This window comes from Eurytemora carolleeae, unplaced genomic scaffold (genome assembly GCF_000591075.1).
Source record: "Eurytemora carolleeae unplaced genomic scaffold, Eaff_2.0 scaffold1356, whole genome shotgun sequence".
Taxonomy (NCBI): Eukaryota; Metazoa; Arthropoda; class Copepoda; order Calanoida; family Temoridae; genus Eurytemora; species Eurytemora carolleeae.
The window spans coordinates 17,673-37,192 of record NW_019397244.1 but is presented as its reverse complement, the minus strand read 5'-3'; the positions used below and the strand labels follow the sequence as shown (position 1 = coordinate 37,192).

The 19,520-nt window shown below is 31.2% G+C and overlaps 1 protein-coding gene and 1 long non-coding RNA gene across 2 annotated transcripts; both read right to left on the bottom strand.

Annotated features, from left to right (window-relative positions):
- Window positions 1-1,171: 1,171 nt before the first annotated feature.
- Window positions 1,172-10,716, bottom strand: LOC111712997 (uncharacterized). The gene is made up of 7 exons (XM_023487772.1): window positions 10,463-10,716; window positions 9,664-9,754; window positions 6,502-6,853; window positions 5,717-5,765; window positions 4,009-4,071; window positions 2,854-2,926; window positions 1,172-2,119 (listed from the first exon to the last, which is right to left on the bottom strand). The coding sequence occupies exons 3-7, from the start codon at window positions 6,567-6,569 to the stop codon at window positions 2,067-2,069; spliced, it is 306 nt and encodes a 101-aa protein (XP_023343540.1). The 5' UTR covers window positions 6,570-6,853; window positions 9,664-9,754; window positions 10,463-10,716; the 3' UTR covers window positions 1,172-2,066.
- A 1,080-nt stretch (window positions 10,717-11,796) lies between these two features.
- LOC111712994 (uncharacterized) lies at window positions 11,797-12,972 on the bottom strand. The gene is made up of 4 exons (XR_002767575.1): window positions 12,893-12,972; window positions 12,414-12,532; window positions 12,048-12,121; window positions 11,797-11,820 (listed from the first exon to the last, which is right to left on the bottom strand). It is a non-coding gene; the product is annotated as an uncharacterized LOC111712994 (long non-coding RNA).
- Between the last annotated feature and the right edge of the window lie 6,548 nt (window positions 12,973-19,520).

Genomic DNA, 19,520 nt, shown 5'->3' with positions numbered 1-19,520 from the left:
TTATTGTCTTTACAATAGGACATCTACTTTTACATAAAATAATCGTTAACGGCTTGTTAGTGGCTGGCAGCCTGGCACATTTAACAATATATAAAATATTTGCCGTTAACTCCGTTAATAATATTGATATCGTTAATTAAACTAATGTTCCGTTTTAAGCTGAAATACGAACGGCTATCTAAAAAAATCGGTTTTAACAAATTAGTTACAAACGGCTAGTAGATATATACATGATTTATTACAAACAATTAGTTTTACAATTTAACTAAAAAAATAGTAAAATTTACATGTAATACGATTTTTGCACTTTTATGACACAGAGGGGGGGGGGGGGGGGTAACATATTTATCAAATCATATAACTTAAAGTAAATTGCTCTTATGAAATCTTTAAACTTTAAAAACTGTTTAAAAACCAAAATCTGTTACATTTTCAAGAAAGTAATTACAATAAAAACCTATATAAAACAGCAACATAATCAAATAATATACAAAAGATTGATAAATAGATACTAAAAGAATAAAAAGATTAAAAATAATTTAACTATTTCGGCATACTTTTTAACATTTTTACATTGTTTACAAATTGTGAGGGAAAAACTAAATAGCATGTACTTGAACTATTTATTTTTATTTCGAACTATGATAATATAATTACATAATTCTGGATTTTGTGAAAAAAATCAGCTTTCTGTTAGAATAAAAAGTCATAAGATTTCTTGCAGTCGTCTTTGAAGCTTTATCCTTTGCAAGAAACCCGAATTTTTATATCAAACTATCATATTGTTATTTTAAATAAGGTTTATAGAATTTTAAATACAATAACATTTATTTTGTGTTTTTTAAAGCATTAATTCAAGGGCTAAATAGCTCAATGCCAAAACTTTAATTATGTTATTGTGGTTATTTCTGAATATATTGAAATTTTAAAAGAGTCTGTGAAAACTATTTTCTAGTCATGGAAATCTTTAATTTAAACATTTTGTTTATAATATTTCCGAATATCTAATTGAAACCTTATGGTTTGCACCTTTTAATATTTCAACTTGGCACTATTTGATTTAACAGAATTTATAGTTTAAGATCTACTTTGATATTTTATATATTTACAACATATAAAACAATAAAGATATTTACAAATATGTTATATCTGAATATTTATGCATTAAAAACATTTCTATACATAAGCTGAGAAATGCGGAAATGTGGATATCGAGATCAATGCTCAACTTCAATCTTTTACTAATCTGCGGATTAATTTAAACTTTATATTTGATATCCTGCATGATAATCGTACCCACTCAGGTGTTGAGGGAGCTTTGATCATGGGGAAACTAAATAAAAAGCATTGATCCTCAAACTTGGGAATCCTTTATTAAAATTCTCTGAATGAGAGCTTCAAACTTGGGAATCCTTTATTAAAACTTTCTGAATGAGTGCTTCAAACTTGGGAATCCTTTATTAAAACTCTCTGAATGAGTGCTTAAAACTTTAGCCTAGCCCTAGACTTTAACTCACTTGCTGAATTAATAAAAACTTATTTATGAATTGATTCATTTTCTTTTCTATTAAACAAAACTCAACTAAGAAAAAATAAGTATTGTTTATTTATAGTCTCTTTTTTTCCTATTTGGTAAGAGTCACTGGTTATATGGTCTCTGGGTCAATGGACATGATACTTAGTTGTCGCTCCATGGACTCCATGTGGACATGATACTTAATTAGTTGTCGCTCCAGTGGACATGATACTCAGTTGTCGCTCCACAAATTTGTGTACTTTAGAAAGAGAATACAGAAAAAACATCACACTTTATGTTAAAAATCTGTAAATATGTGTGTCAAAACTCTGGTACCATTTAGTTAAACTCTCATTTGAGCGCATTAAACTCTGATATCCTTTTGTTAAATGAGTGTTTCAATTTCTTATATCCTTCAATAAAACTCTTTGAATGAGTGCATCAAACTCTTATTTTCTTTGGTTAAAACTCACTAAATGAGAGCCTCAAACTCTGATATCCGGCCATCAGTTAAAACCCTCTGAATGAGTGCTCTAAATTCTGATATCCTTTAATTGCCTCTTTGACAAACATTTCTGATGCTGCTTCTGAACTCCTCAATTCCTAGAAAATCACATCTTTTAATATTTTCATATTTGCAAAATTATATGCTTTAAACCACTTCAAATTAAATGACCTTTTCTGATTCTAAACAACACTTGTAATTATTTAATATTGAATGAATTTATCATCAGTATAAACACAGAAAATACTTAAAGGTGTATTTTTTTATTTTTTTGTCGCTTTCCTGAAAGTGTTATTTTATCCAATAATCCATGCACCCTTAAACAAATCACGCATTCACAAAAAAATTTAAATTTTACTTTTTTTCTAATATAGTTTTTCTCTTAGAGTAACTATAATATATATAATATATAATATATATAGTTAAGGTGCAAGGAAAGTTTAAAAAAATTAGAAATCATCTTGAAAAAATGTAGATTTTTTCACAAATATTTACATGTGATAATTCTTTCAGGACTTTTCAAATAAATGATAAAATTTTAGATCTGTGGCTTAGTAAATAAAAAAGATTTAGGCTAAATTTGATGTTTTTGATACTCTAACCAGCCATTTGACCGTCCTCAACCTTATTTCTATGCTTTAAAGAAATATATTTTGCAAAATGTGTTCACAACTATCAAGTTGAAAAGAAAAAGTTAAGAACTTTGAGTAATTTTGTGTTATTTAGACAAATCACGGGGGGAGGGGGGGGGCCATCCCCAACCTTTCGGGATAGAGTTAATACCTTTATTTATTGGTTCATATATTGATATATAATCACATTGTCTGATTACCTATGAAGTACAGAGCCGGAGAAACTACTGATGTGATAAATTGATAAACTAATTCTACCAGTCTTCTCTGATTCTAAATAGAATAAGGGTTTAATAAAATTAACCCTATTCCTGCTGGAGGGGGGGGTCCCCAGCATATCCTGGTTTTCAAGTACCCCAGCAGAGATAGGGTTAAAGCTTTTAAAACTAGCGCACATTATACTAATTGAACATAAAAAACTTAAAATATATAAAAGAATTGACTGCAGGGTAACCGTCCGAGCTGCAAGTTCGGTTTTTAAGTTTGCTCGTTCATAATTCGCGTGAACGACCATTTTGTTGGTTTTTTTCAATCATAAAAAATCGTTCGGTAAAATCGTTCGTTCATTAATTCAGTTTTTTTTTAATAAATTCTTAAATTATCTGAACGATCCAAATCGTTCATTAATTAAGTTCGTTTTTTCTGAACGGTCCCTTCGTTTGTAAAACAAATAAGTTCACTCTCAAAAGTTTTCTTTGTTCACAAAAACGATGCCCATTTCTAACCTTGATGATATATCAGTCAAATGTTCACTGCAAACCAAGATGTGCTCACACGCAAAAATTGAGCAGTATTAGGAAAATTACTCCTTTAAAATTTCAGCTAGAAACACACGCGTTGAATTTTAAGATGTAAAGGGCTACAAAAATGATTATCTCTAGGGCTACAAAAATGTATATTTCTAGGGTACAAAAATGTATATCTCTAGGGCTACAAAAATTTAAATTTCTAGGGTACAAAAATGTACATCTCTAGGGCTACAAAAATGTATATTTCTAGGCCTACAAAAATGAATATGTCTTGGGCTACAAAAATATATATGTCTAGGGCTACAAAAATGTATATTTCTAAGGCTTCAAAACTATATATGTCTAGGGCTACAAAAATGTATATGTCTAGGGCTACACCAAGTATAAAGAAGTTTGTGAGGTAAAACCAAAGGCCAAGGTAGTGCGACACTTCAAAGTCGAGGCTGTCTAATATTTAATGCATAACTTGCAGAGTTGTCTAGAATTCAGTTGTTATTATTTAGAGATGTCCCTCTCTTTATATATAAGATCAGTTTAAGTTACAATTACAGTCCCTTTAAACCAATAAAGACTTGTGAGGATTGTGTATGATATTTAAAAAACAACCTGTTCACTGCTAAGCCGAACAATGAGTCCACGACTAATGATCACTGCAATCATTGTTATAGCCTAAAAATAACAATAACTATTGTTACATGCCTAAACATAACAATAACTATTGTTAAAGCCTAAAAATAACAATAACTATTGTTACAGCCTAAAAATAGCAATAACTATTGTTACAGCCTAAAAATAACAATAACTATTGTTACAGCCTAAACACAACAATAACAATTGTTTTAGACTAAAAATAACAATAATTATTGTTACAGCCTAAAAACAACAATGACTATTGTTACAGCCTAAAAAAACAATAATTATTGTTATAGCCTCAAAATAACAGTAAATATTGTTACAGCCATAAACACAAGAATAACTATTGTTATGGCCTAAAAACAACAATAACTATTGTTAAAGCCAAAGAATAATAATAACTATTGTTAATGCATAAAAACAACAATAACTATTGTTACAGCCTAAACAAAACAATAACTATTGTTATAGCCTGAAAACAACAATAAATATTGTTACAGCCTAAAAACAACAATAACTATTGTTAAAGCCTAAAAATAACAATAATCATTGGTATAGCCTCAAAATAACAGTAAATATTGTTACAGCCTAAACACAAGAATAACTATTGTTATAGCCTAAAAACAACAATAACTATTGTTACAGCCTAAACATAACAATAACTATTGTTATAGCCTAAAAACAACAATAACTATTGCTATAGCCTAAAAATAACAATAACGTTGACAGCTGATGCCTGGGGTGGCCCGTTGAATTAAAAAAACATTTCGGGAAAAAAACATTTTAATTAAAAAATATAGTTTTGACTTAAAAAATAAATAATTTCGATTTTTTAGATTGTATGTTCCCTAAAAACATTTAGCTAATTTGGTAAATCCGTTTGGTGAGCAATAGCTAACAGATATGAGAGTAGAGCTTTATTGTATAGATAAATCTAACCAGTGTATTTCTATAAGACTGAGTGTCGTATAAACAAACGATTAACATTAAAACACGCAAAATGAGAAAGACTCTAAATGTATTAGATATACAGTGCAGGTAAAAATACCACAATTAAGAAATAAACATTTTTATCAAACCAGCAAAGATTAATAAAGAGCCATGAATTATTCTAAAAAAACCGCAAAGCGTTTTTTTTTTAATTTAAATTTGTGCCACAATTTGTTATCGATTATTTTTTAAAAGAAACCATAAATAATATATTCTAAGTTTAAAATACCAATTGTTTACACCTCTAAATTAAAAAAATTTGAGCCGCGGCTCAAATATGATTGCTTCAAGATTTAAGTCGGCGCTCAATTGAAACCGGTTTGGGCGGATTTTAGACACAGCTCAAATTCATTATATTCGGACACAGCAGGTTGCAAAGAATAAGGGATCTACAGAAATCTTGAGTTTGGGCAAAAACTTTATTCTTAACTATTGATTCCAGTGAAAAAAAGTAGTTTACTGTATCTTGCAGTATATGCATAATCAATAAACTTCGTAAACCTCTGCTGAGCAAAACGAACAAGTAAAGGTCCTACAAAAAAATAGGAAAAAGAAATACGAATATTTATGTGAAAAAAGAGCATAAAAAAAGATAAAAAGAGACTTAAAAAGAAAAAAACACAGTTAAAAGAAAAGAGAAGAAAAAATAAAAAGATTCAAAAAATATAAGAATTTAAAAAAAAATACTGACCTCCAGCAACCAAATCAACAAGTTGAATCGAAAGGAAACAACATTCTTTCTAAAATATTTAAACTTAAACTCTTACATTTAACTCTGTCCTGAAGGGTGGGGGGAAGCGGGATTTTTGTACAAATTCATTAATAGCTTCCACCAACTCCGTGAAATTCATATTTTATAAAGCTTTCAGTTCAAAATAATTTTTTCCCTTTTAGTGATTTTTGAGGGGATCAAATAATACTACTAGTTTTTTTTACAGTGAGACCCAGGAAGACGACTTGTAGACTCAAGTTATGCCTTTAGATGGTCCAATGAACACAAGACACACCCATTGTTCATCTTAAACAGACTCAATTTACTTGCTTCAAATGCACTTAAGTCTTACTATAATAATGTGGTTTTCCTATTCAACAGTTTTAACTGGTTCTCCTTTTAGCTGATTGGAATGTTAAATGAAAAGCTTTAGAGTGTGGACTAATTACCTATAATCCAATTTGAAATATCCCCCCCCCCCCTCCCTCCCCACATATTCTTCAAAATATACATTGCAAGGCTTTCAGGGTGCGAAACGAACTTTCTCTAGCAACACAGCTCAAGGGTTTTCAAGCGGCCATTAATTTTAATTCGTACAATTTTGAGAATTTGTCTGTAAACATTGATAGATTTCTTAGTGTCCATAAACCTTCCTGACCCTTGGGTAACATTTATTGGATACAGACAAACAAACCCCAATTTATAAAGAATACAGAGTACACATATCCTTGGGACTTAGTTGTAGTTTTACACTTTTCCGTCACCTTAGTCTATGCTTCAGCTCTGTGGAAGAGATTCCCTGTAGTTTACTGTTATATTTCTTTAGAAACATGTAGATTGCCAAATATCCTGTAAAGAGAATCCTTTTAGTTTACTGTTATATTTCTTTAGAAACATGTAGATTGCCAAATATCCTGTAAAGAGATTCCCTGTAGTTTACTGTTATATTTCTTCAGAAACATGTATAATGTAGATTGCCAAATATCCTGTAAAGAGAATCCCTGTAGTTTACTGATATATTTCTTTAGAAACATGTAGATTGCCAAATATCCTGTAAAGAGAATCCTTTTAGTTTACTGTTATATTTCTTTAGAAACATGTAGATTGCCAAATATCCTGTAAAGAGAATCCCTGTAGTTTACTGATATATTTCTTCAGAAACATGTAGATTGCCAAATATCCTGTAAAGAGATTCCCTGTAGTTTACTGTTATATATCTTCAGAAATATGTAGATTGCCAAATATCCCGTAAAGAGATTCCCTGTAGTTTACTGATATATTTCTTCAGAAACATGTAGATTGCCAAATATCCTGTAAAGCGAATTTGAGTGTAATTTCATGATGTGACCCTCCATGCCAAGATGTCAATGTCAGATTCACAACGGCACTCATTAATCTTTATATTGTCGTTTTATTTAGGGTTTAAAGCGTCTGATAATTCTGCACGGTAAACATGTACTTTTGGAAAGAAACCGCATGGAAATAATAAGTTTTCAAAAATATAAATATTGATATCAAATTCAAACTTGATATGACAAAGCTTTCAACGGTATCATTGGGAATCTTTGCATGGAGGGTGACTAGAAATTACACCTATAATGTAACCAGAATCAAACCTAGCATAGAAAATCTAAAGTCTATGGTGGTCCCTACAAATAATATGAATTCTACCCACACCTCGTGTACATAGCATTGCCAGTCTGACAGACCAAGGAAAATTATACTATTCCTAATCCCCTGGGTAGATAGTTATAACTCTGACCCATCGAGTCTGCCTATTTCACCCCCCAGCCGCATGACCCATGTTGTTGATTGCTCCACCAGCTGACCCACCTCTGCCCCAGCGAGCTGCAGGATAACAAAATATGGCGAGATCTACGAACCAGGAGGGATACATTGGCCGAGATATTTGATCCCAGATAGAGAGCAAGGAGCTACAATGCTAATATTTCACGCTCTTCAATATCTCAGTAGTATCAAATATTTTTGTGTATTTTTAATGTAAATAATAATTATGAATTCCAATCGGTTTTATTATAAAATTCTACTATCAAAAATGCCAACACTGAAAAGTTGAACAAGTATGAACATTTTATCACAGATATAACAACTAGGGATGTGTCTGTTCATCCTTTTGAAATCGGCTCAAGAGGATATATCTCACCATCAAATTAGGCGATTCTAAAGAAACTGCACAAGTTCTGCAAACCCAGTGTGCGAAAATCTATCAAGCCTTGTAGTTCTGTCATCATACCACATTTTTAGAAAACGAAAAACGCTAGACTGGGACCAAGAAATTCCATTTCTGAAAACCACCTCGGAATAACTAAACTATACTCATGCTAAAAGTCTTGTATTGCACCTTTTTGGCAAACCCTGTCAATCATAAAATGCGATACCCAGAGAAAAGAGTATTAGTATTAAATTGTAAACTTTTATATTGTTTAATGTAATTTTTCTTTAGACAAATATAAATGATGTATATATAGTGAGCTTTTTTTGCCCATTTAAATCAACTTCTAGAATTGCCACTTTAAAACAAACACATATTTAGTTTAAGCGTTAATTCTATTTGATAGAGAAAAAATAATTATATTATAATAGACTTTTTTGAATTACTAAAATTTTATCTCTCAATCAACCTTTTCCCAAAAGAATATTTTTACGAATACCTTATGCATCTGTCAATTATCATAATGATGTTATTTTCTAAATATTTTTATACATTTCTTGAAGTTGTTATTTTTTGATTAAATATGTGTGTACTGAAGAATGAAAAAGATTTTCCCTAATAACTCAAAACTGTATTTTCTGAACACATATGAAAAATGAAAACTTTTCAAGCATTTTACCACACAAAACAATGCAAAAATAATTCTTTTGTGTAATCAATGAGTTTGAAATAATTTAAATTGGTCTTCTCAAAAAATTACTTTAACCCTATATCTGCTGAGGGGGGGGGGGGTTAATACTCCCCCCTGTAGCCCCTCCCTGAAGTTTTTTTTAATACTTTTTTGCATGACTCAAAAAGTATTCCTAACTGCCTAACAACCCGTCAAAAGAAGTTTGCACATTTTATTTTTTTAATTACACATCTACACATTTAAATATTGCACACATTTTTGGCATATTTGAAATTGCATGGTCAAGGGCACTTTTCAAAGATATGCTTTAAAAATATTTTTACTTAATTCCTGGATTTTGTAACAAACAAAATTCTGCAAATGTTTTTGTCATATTTGGACATCAAACATGAAATTTAGAGGGTAGGTTGAACTGATGCCCCCCCCCCCTGCGTATCATGGTTTTTAAGTACCCCAGGAGGATAAGGGTTAATTACTCAACATTTGCTTTTTTAGATCAGATCAGTAAATTGTCTCGTGTTGTTGAGACCACACCCACAAAATCTTAACGTTTCAAAGAATTGAGCTTCTTGAGAAAATTGATTTAATTTCTCAAAAAAGACCAATTATCTGGACATACACTCATGTCCTGAGCTGAGATTTTAAAGCTTAAATCCAAGTAAAACCAGGCTTTAGCTCCACAAACATTTAAGTTTACAGAAGTGTGTGTTTTACTTTTAATATATCGGTTTAGAAGTAGAAGTAGGACAACATTTACTAAATAATCTTCAGCGACCAAGCCTCTTAAAAATTTTGAAGATTTACTTGATTTACAAATTTAGCTTTTAGCTCTTTATTTCAATTAAAATATTTGAAAAGCTAATTATAGTTTTTAAAACAATCAACAAAAAGTTTTCAAATTTGTCAAATTCTATTTACGAAATAAAAAAATATTAAATTAAATTTTGATTTCTCATTAAAAAACACCTTGCTTTGATGTCAAATTAATTTCATTTAATGACTGAGAATTTTCTCAGAATAATGTTTATCAGGCAATTGTCGAAAACAAAAACAACTTATTACCAAATGGAACGAGAACGATAAAGGCCAAATAGATAAAGATTAGGAAGAGATGAAGAGGGTGCAGGAGGGGAAGATCCCAATCACCAGCTGCCTAAACACGCTAAACTAAATTTTTGAAATAAAGAAATTGAGTCTTTGCCACAAACTCTGATTTTTTAATCACTATATTTTTGGAACCAAATGTAGACCTTAGATATTTCAATCTATGATTCTGTTAAATTAAATAATCTACACTACAAATTTTATCAGCTGTAAACCAAAGTTTAAACTTTTGTTAGAGTATCGTAATTCAGAAACATTTTATCTTAAAAAAAATATCGTTCGTTTAGTGAAAAACAATTTTTTTTTCAAAATCTTTCGGAAATTAATTCGTTCAGTTAAAAAGGTAAATATTGTTCACAAACGATTATGATCGTTTGAGTGATTTCAAATTGTTTTTTTAATTCGTTTTTAAAAAACGATGGCTTTTTCATTTCTCGGAACGATCCACGTCCTTCGTCCATCTTTTTTTTTCCTACACCAGTTTTCATTTAATTTTTCGTTTCTTCTAAAAAATTTCCTTTGTATAAAATAAAAAAGCACAAATACTCAGAGGACGAAATTTCTTCACTACTTTTAAAGAAAAGTTTTGTTTCATGAAATATTTCTTAATTTTATCCACTTTTCCTGTTGATTTTTACGAATGTTTAAATTGTGATTATCTTATTTCGAATTGAGAAAGGAAAATAAATTCACTTAAGTCGTTACTATTCAAAGTTGATTTTCTTAATTTTTTTGTATGAAAATAAAAAAAAATTACCTTCCACTGTAACGCTGTACTTGATGATACACAAGTCTGGTAGAAGATACCCTTTTCATGGAAGATGATCGTATTTACTCCAATAACTGTGTTTTATGAATATATAATCTATAGTTGCATTACTACAGCCTTGGATAACAGACCTCTGCTTGAAAGCTCTCTGCACTATTTGCAGTGGATGCTGAGAAAGGTGTCTGCACATATGGAGGGAGTGAAGGCCAAGCGGCCCTGAACCCCATGCTCAATTTGCTAGAAAAGGGAATAACAAAGAGCTACTATAAGTAATACTAATCCGTTATTATATCCACTCCAATTAGTGATCGGAGCCCTTTCTGGAACGGCCCTTTCCCTGCTCCCTGAGCAGAACTGTTAAAGAGGACAAGCATTCTGCATGCAGTGGTGCACACTAAATGGGATACTTCCGAAGGAATTCAACTAGACTGGGAAACAGTATAACATGTGGACAATGGAGTGATTTTAACGAAACATTCCTAATACACCACTCCTACAAACCCTTATCCTCATCTCCAACTCTCCTCTACCTACCAACTAACCTTCTAACAATCAGCGAAATGAGACTCGAGGACATTTTCCTGTTGGATCATACAACAAAACTACCTCCGAGCCGGTCACTTGATTATCCATTGTTGATAAGCAACCCTCCATGTACAGGAAAGTAAAAAAGCAGGGAAGCTATTTCTCCCTCGTTGGAAATTGAAACTAACTTGAAGTGCTAGAGGTGATGACCTTGCAATTGCAAGTAGACATGACTGTTAAGGTTTGAGGCTGCAATTACAATTAAGCAAAACAAAAAAACGGAGAGGGGTTCATCTATTTATATGAAAGGGTGATCCTGAACTGTATTATAATGGCGCAAAGACAGCGACTTTTAAGCATTCTTTCAAAGGCAGCGCCATAAATGGAAATCAAAGGGAGGCAAGAAAAAGAGAAATTGCGGACATGCAGATGGAGAAAGGAAAAAAAATGAACATTTGAAATTATTTACTATGCCTAGAAGCATTTTATTTTACAAAAATAAAAAAACAAATGAAAAATGAAAAAACATTGTTACAGATTAATATAATCTAATTTTTTTAAATTTAAAGATAAAGTAAACAAAAAAACTCAGACTGAAAATAGAAAGAAATCTGATGGTGAACCATAAGGATTCATTGTCAGATATGATTCATTGCTTGAAATGTGAATCTGTGTACGGTCAAATTTTCCAGTAATTATAATTTTGAGATTAACCTTAATAGTTAAAATGTCAATTTTGTCAATGGTTAACTTAATAGGTTTAAATTTGTATTATGAAAATTAGATTTATATTGTTCCTGCAGGTATAAGGGTAAGACTTCCTAAAAATTGTAATAGGTCATATAATATAAATATTAGAAAAACATGCATTTTTAGCAATATTTACTGGACTTTTAGCATTATTTAAAGCAATCACAATAATCAGAACGGCAAACTTGGCCTCTTACAGTCATGATTATTTTATTATTAGAAAAAAAGAAGTTATGTGTTAACAATTCTTTTCAAATATTTTTAAAAATCTAAATATTTGATTATTAAATTAACTTACCTAGAATGAACAAGTTGAGAATTAGTTTGTTTCTTCTAGACATGATCCAGCTACTGTGAAGGACATACACATACCTTAAAAAGTAATATCATCAAAATGTGTTTGGCAGAAAGTGTACAAACATATATCAGAATAAAGACCTGTATACCAGTACTCCAACCATATATCAGAATAAAGACCTGTAAACCACTACTCCAACTATATATCAGAATAAAGACCTGTAAACCACTACTCCAACCATATATCAGAATAAAGACCTGTAAACCACTACTCCAACCATATATCATAATAAAGACCTGTAAACCACTACTCCAACCATATATCATAATACAGACCACTACTCCAACCATATGTCAGAATAAAGACCTGTAAACCACTACTCCAACGGGAAGAAGTCTGTTTAGGCTGGTGATGAACATGATGAAGGTGAAGTATCCAATACAGACTTCAGAGTTGAACATGATCTTGTAGTTATCAAGCAGCAACTGAACAATCACAAAGATACGAATAGAAAAATTAATATTATTTAAAAACTTTATACTAGATTGGGAACCCAGAGTTACAACCATCGTTTTCCCGCAGTTACAAATTACAAATTACTGAACCCACTCAGCTTATAATATCAAACAAAGCTGAGAACATTCCTGTGGTTCTCCCGAGTTCCCCAATCAAATTTTGAGGAAAAATGGTCCATGGTTTCATGAGTTATGATCTGGCATCCAAACAGACAGACAAACAGAGATTACAGCATTATAAATAAATTAGAAAAATTTATCAAGACAACATTTTTAAGATGAAGAAATAATAAAGTTTAAAACAATGCAATGAATAAGCTCCTAATATACCTTGTAAATGAGTATTGAGAGTTGGCCTATTGCTACCAGGCAACCCCAGACAATCAATCGATTGATCAATGTCTGTCGCTTCTGAATGATAACTATTAAATGGACTGTATTTACGTAATTTCAAAATGTCCTATTAATAACAGTACACCCTTAAGCTTTGTCTGATCAATTATGAATTTGATGATGCTAATAAATTCAAAAGAATTACTATTTTCAAATGTGGTTTCTCTACAAAAGTGACTTGAGCATTTATACTACAAGAAATCATATGGAAATCAAGAGAATTAAAGCATTTTAGAACTTGAGAAGGAAAATAGGGAGCAATCCCTTCCTTCTCCTAACCTCCTTCTCCGTCTCCTACCTGCTCATACCCTTCCTTCTCCTAACCTCCTTCTCCGTCTCCTACCTGCTCCACTATTTGGAGAGACCTCAAGGCGTAGAAACAAGAAACAAGAATCAAGAAGAAAAAATGAACAGGAAAAATTGGAAGGAAAATCTCTTGATATTAGAGATGGGGGATTGGAAGAAGTCCCCCCCTGCCAAGGTAGGGGAAGGGGTGAGATGCTTGCTCTCAACCCCCTCCCCCCAAGAAAGTATCAGGAATTGGTGTTTTCAAGTTCTGCTTAGTCAGACGTAACTCATAAGTAAACAATTCAATGCAGAGTTTTGAAAAAAGAAATCAAGATCCTCTCACTTAGTTCTAAATTTTAATCTGGCATACTATAATAATATCCCCCACCCATTTTTCTTTTTTTTTCAAAATTAGCCGATATATGGTTTAAAGATGTACAAACTAGAATAAAATGAAGAACAAGAAATATAGAAATGTTTAATTTTTTCATCTGAATATTTAAAGAATATTGTAAAAAAAATAAAATTCAAAAATAAAATTATAAAAAACACTGCTTGAAAAAATGAAAAAATATCTTCTTTTTTATTGTTAAGATAAAGGTTTGCATATTGAGGATCACTGAAAATTACGCATACAGACCCTTTAAAGTTATAACCATAATATTCTAATAAAATAAAACAAAAGATATTTCTCTGTAAATTAGACTTATCTTGTTCATTCTAACAAATTATGTTATCACTGTTGTGTTTTTAGTTATAAAAGAGTAGGTTATCGTTTAATTAACTAAAACATTTATTTTATGATAAAATTCTTCTGAAAACACTTTTCATCATCTAAAGACCTGTAAACCATTACTCCAACTATATTTCAGAATAAAGACCTGTAAACCACTACTCCAACCATATATCAGAATAAAGACCTGTAAACCACTACTCCAACCATATATCAGAATAAAGACCTGTAAACCACTACTCCAACCATATATCAGAATAAAGACCTGTAAACCACTACTCCAACCATATATCAGAATAAAGACCTGTAAACCACTACTCCAACCATATATCAGAATAAAGACCTGTAAACCACTACTCCAACCATATATCAGAATAAAGACCTNCGGTACGGAACGGAACGAGAACGGAACGATAAAAAAGAGGAACTAGAACGGAACGATTTAGCTGAAGGCCCTCGTTCTAGAACGGAACGGAACGATTTCAAAAAAGTCGGAACGTGCCCAGCCCTACAAACGCCTCCCCCCGCTCTTATCCTCCCCCCTAGCTCTACCTCCCAGTTTTTGTTTATTAATTAGAGTATGAAACTCAAGCTTTTAAAAAATATTAAGAATAAGGATGAGTCGGAGAAAGATTAGAGTGGATAAGTATTTCTGATAACACTTTAAACCTCTTCCATCTGTCTTCAATTTGTAAATCTAAAAAATACTTTACTATTTTGAAACAGAGCTAATATTACAATGCATCTAGGATGTCTATACTATGTTTTTAATAAAAATATCGGATTTTATCATTTTTGCATTAATGATGTTTTTCAGCTAAAAGAATGCAATGCGGGAAATATATTGAGGTACACAATTCAGAGCTATGCTGTAACCACCAAAAGAAACTTTAAATCGATTGATTATTTTTTTCTTATTTCGTGATTTGATAAAAAAAAAAGTAATTTTTAAATTATGGTCCGACTAATTTTGGTTTTTAACATTTTTTCAATTTTATTTGAAGATCTCTTGGCTTTCTAGAGTGAAGCCAATAATGTCCTTATAATACAATGCAAAAGGTTATACCTTGATTATAACTGCAATAACAGATCCATTGATTATAAACCCAGCAACTGCCACTACGAAGGTTATCACAACGGACAAGGAAACTTCTACCTAAATCAAGAATCAGGAATCTCAAACTTCCCAAAGTAAGAATTATAGTGACCATTTTGAAAATCAGTTGAGTGTCATGTCGCTTTCAACCATCAATCGGATAATTAAGTGGCGTATTTAAGAAAAAATCTATTTTTCTACATGATTTCTTAACCCATATCCCGATATGACTAATTTTGTTTGGATTTGTATAGATTGGAGTGTCCCCCCCCCCCCCCTATGATTTTGCCCTTAGAGTTGGGATAGGGGAGGGTACATGTCCCAAGTCTAACTTTTCAAGGCCTGCTCATTAAAAATAAATAGACCTTTATCTTTAATGGTTAGGAAGGATTTTAAAAAAGTTAAAAAAGTACGTGGGAAAATGTTAAAAAATAAATATTATTATTTTTGACAAATATTAACATGTGACACATTTTATTAAATACATTTTTTTAAGGGCTTTACTAAGAATGGTAGCCCTGTAGCTTAATTAATAAAAAAAAAATATTAACCATTTCTGATTTTTTTGAAACAGCGACCGAACGTTTGATTGTCCTAAAAACTATCCTATGCTTAAAAACTGAAAAATTTGTTCACATTATAAAAATAAAAAATGTAGAGGTTTTAGCGTCTTAACTTTATTCAAACATAGTAATTCTAGTCTCTTGTAAAAAAACACAGTTTTTTGTCACTTAAAACAATGAAAATTCAGTCTCTGGATAACTGAAAAATACAAGAAAGCTCGGTCAAGAGTAAATCTAATCTTAATTTCTTATTATTAAAGATATTTTGGCATCATTTTGTAACTTTTTCGTGAACGATGGAATCCTTCAGAAAATAAACGAACAATAGACAATCAACTTGGATCGTTCAGAGAGATGACCAAACGTACTAACGTTTTTAAAAACGACAAAAAAATCCAAAAACGAACGATTGAATCACACTAAGAACTTGGAACAAATGATCGTATTTTTCTGAATGAAAATATTCGTTATTTTGATGAACAAACTGGTTTTTTGAAAAATCTTGTTAAAAACGATAGTTTTTTACAGAAAAACGATTTTTGAAAAAACGAACAAAATTTTGCTGAACGAACAATTTTTCTTTACTATTGTTCATGTGAGAAAACGAATGAAAAATGGAAAATGACCAATTAAATGGGCAGTTCACAAATGATGTACCTCCGCCCAAGTAGAGATTGTGTACACAATTCCCAGGTCTCCAGGATCTAGCATCATTTTATCTTTCGTAAATTTATATTTTATGGAGATTTTTAAATATTTATAAAATAATTAGAATAGTTCTTACAGCATCAGTTTCCCTCTTGGAAAATATATTTTTGTTATATTTAAATTATAATAAGAATCGTTTTAACATCATCAATTTCCCTAGCTTGTAATTTTTGTATTTTATGGAGGTTTTTTATATTTAAATAATAATGATAAGAATACTTTTTCCCTCTAGAAAAATATGTATTTTGTGAAGATTATTTATTTTCATTATTTTCATTTCATATCATTGGATAAATGCATTCTATACTAGGCTTTTAGGTCGCTTCGCCCTCGTCTTCTATTTTAATTTGTTAACATTGTAAAACATAAACAAAACAAAAATTTCGCGGATTTTATAAAAAATATTTTGTGGATTTTCAAACATTTTTTTGAATCGTATTTTGTAAGAGGCACATTTTTGAAAATTCGATCGTCATTAAACCTTCCCATGGGTCACATGAGGTCCCACAAAAAATTTGGCCCGATCGTTTGTACCGTTTTGACTTTTATTGGATACAAACACCCTAACATACAGGCAGACACCCTGACAAACAGGCAAAGTATAAATGTAGAAGATAAACGAAAAATCATTCTTTAAAAAAAAATGTCGGTTAAAACTTTTAAATTAGTTTAGAAATATTTTTCATTTGGTTTCCAAATACAGCACCCACCCTGTATTAAACAGGTGTCAGAGAGAAAGTGAGGGATTCATTTTGTTGTATTTTTCATGTCTTAAACAGACATCTATAGGGAAAAGGGATATTTATATCTTATGTATTTATTTATCAAACAACTTCTGAATAGCTTTTTTTGAGATAAACTTGCCTCACTTAAAGGGCGAGTTGACGGACACATATAGTTAATTTATATTTTAATAATAGTAGATTACTAAACTTGTAATAAATGTAAAGTTTTCAATGCCTTTTTTGCTAAAAAAACTTTGTTTAAAAAACCATTAAAAATGTTTTTATTCAGTTAAAAAAAAAATTGCAGTAAAGGGATTAATTAAACTTGTATCTCGGCTAATTGTGCATAGTTCTCCTCGGCATCTAACATACAGGGTTACCCACAAAGGATGAGACTTGATAGACGACCGTACGGAATCTAAACTGTCTGTTTCTTAATATAAACAAGTCCCTTCAACTGTAAACTTGTCACATTTTAAGAGTTTTCTGTCGTCTTTACAGTCTCATCCATTGTGGATAACCCTGTATATAATTGGGTGCCTCAAGCTCCTTCCTCCCCTACCCCCTTCTTTTGTATCTCCCGGGGCCTCATCCTCAACTGGAGAAGATATTGCGAGGCCAAAAACCTCTTGTATAGTGAGCAAGAGAGCACTTTTGACCAAGAGAGCAAACAAATTAGCAGAAGTGGAGGAAGAGCGCGGTAAAATTCCTAAGTTTTGAAAACTTGATGGAAAGTTCTGGTAAAAGGTTGATTACGTTAAAGGGAGGAGCTTGAGCGCAAACTCGACATTCAAAATCATCCATTTGGGTGGTTACGTTTGAGAATCGATTTTTAAAAAATTATTTAAATGTAACAAAAATCCTACAGTAAACTTATTAGTTGTTTAGGAACAGGTTTAGAAAATAAAAATAAACTCTTATCATCGAAAATAAGTAATCTTATTCGGTTAATGGTTTCTATAATGTTTCATTGTTCACAAATATTTTCTGTAGATTTTCTGGAGCTTTTATTGGAAAGACGACGGTTGAAGAATTTCAGAAATCTGCGAACTAACACGTGAAGAATAAGAAATTTTATATAATGATGGAAAATAAATAATTGTTTCTAAAATTGACTAATTGACAAATTTCCATTAAGAAATATGTTCCTAAACAACTATTTAGTTTACTGTGGATTTTTTATACATTTTTTGTCGTCGTTTTTTTTTAAAATCAATTCTCAAGAACTTTTTTGAACGTCTACTTTTCGCTCAAACTCAGTAATTAACATCATTAAAACGTTTTCTATAGTCTCAAATGAATCCTGAAAAATTTCTCAACAATACTACATTCTCAGTTCAACTACTATACATTACTGGTCACTATGACTACTATGAAAATCTTATTATTAATTAAATGATTAATAATTAATGATGAGTCGTTCATAGATGGATTTTAAAAAAAAATACTGACATGGCTCAAGTGAGCCTCTATTTGTAGAGAGGCATGTCTGATTCACAATAGTACCCTTTAAAACTTTGAAGGACGAATATTTTAATTTGATTCCTCTTTGATATCCTGTGGTGGTCATACCATGCATGGATCACTAAAATCTAAGGGATAAAGCTCTTATCATCAAATATAAAAGTATTTAGTAAACATATACTTTATAAGAAGGTCTCGAAACGTATCTATTCAGGTACAGTCCGTCTGTTATCAAACTCAACCAGGACTGAGTCTCAGGCTCTATATGCCACACAGGGACACAACCGTAGCTTTAAAAATCCAGCTACTAATACAGTGTTCTACCAAGACAGAATCCCAGGCTCTAAATGCCACACAGGGACACAACCGTAGCTATAATCAACAAGCTATATATAATGATGAAAAAAAAATGATCAAGGAACAGTTTTATCTAAAAATCTGAATACAATTGCAGATAATTATAATGTGCTAGTGGACAATATGTTTAAACAAAATCTACCGTTTTCAAAGTTACCAGATGATCAGAATTGGAAAATACCTCTCATTTATGAACTGCTAGATCTAAGATTAAACGATTTTAACTATCATTAATTTAATGATATAATTTGTTTTTATGTAGTGAGTAACAAGTGATATTCTATATTTACATATGTTCCTCGTTTAATTTATGTCTTTGTCTTAATTTATTGTAACATTTTTTGTGTGCGAAATAAACTTTAATAATAATAAAATATCGATCCCAAATGATAGGGATGATCCAATTTGATCAATGACTCAACCAGGACAAGATCCACACGGCTACAATACCGTGACAAATCATGTCAATATTGTTAGCTATCTAGCTATCGATGTCAATACAGAACCTAGCAATCAATTGATCAATGTCTCATCACGATCTACATAGGTTTAATCCTGTGATTAATCAACGCCACTACACAGTGCGCAATCTCCTTAGCTATTGATGTCAAAACAGAGACTAGCAATCAAT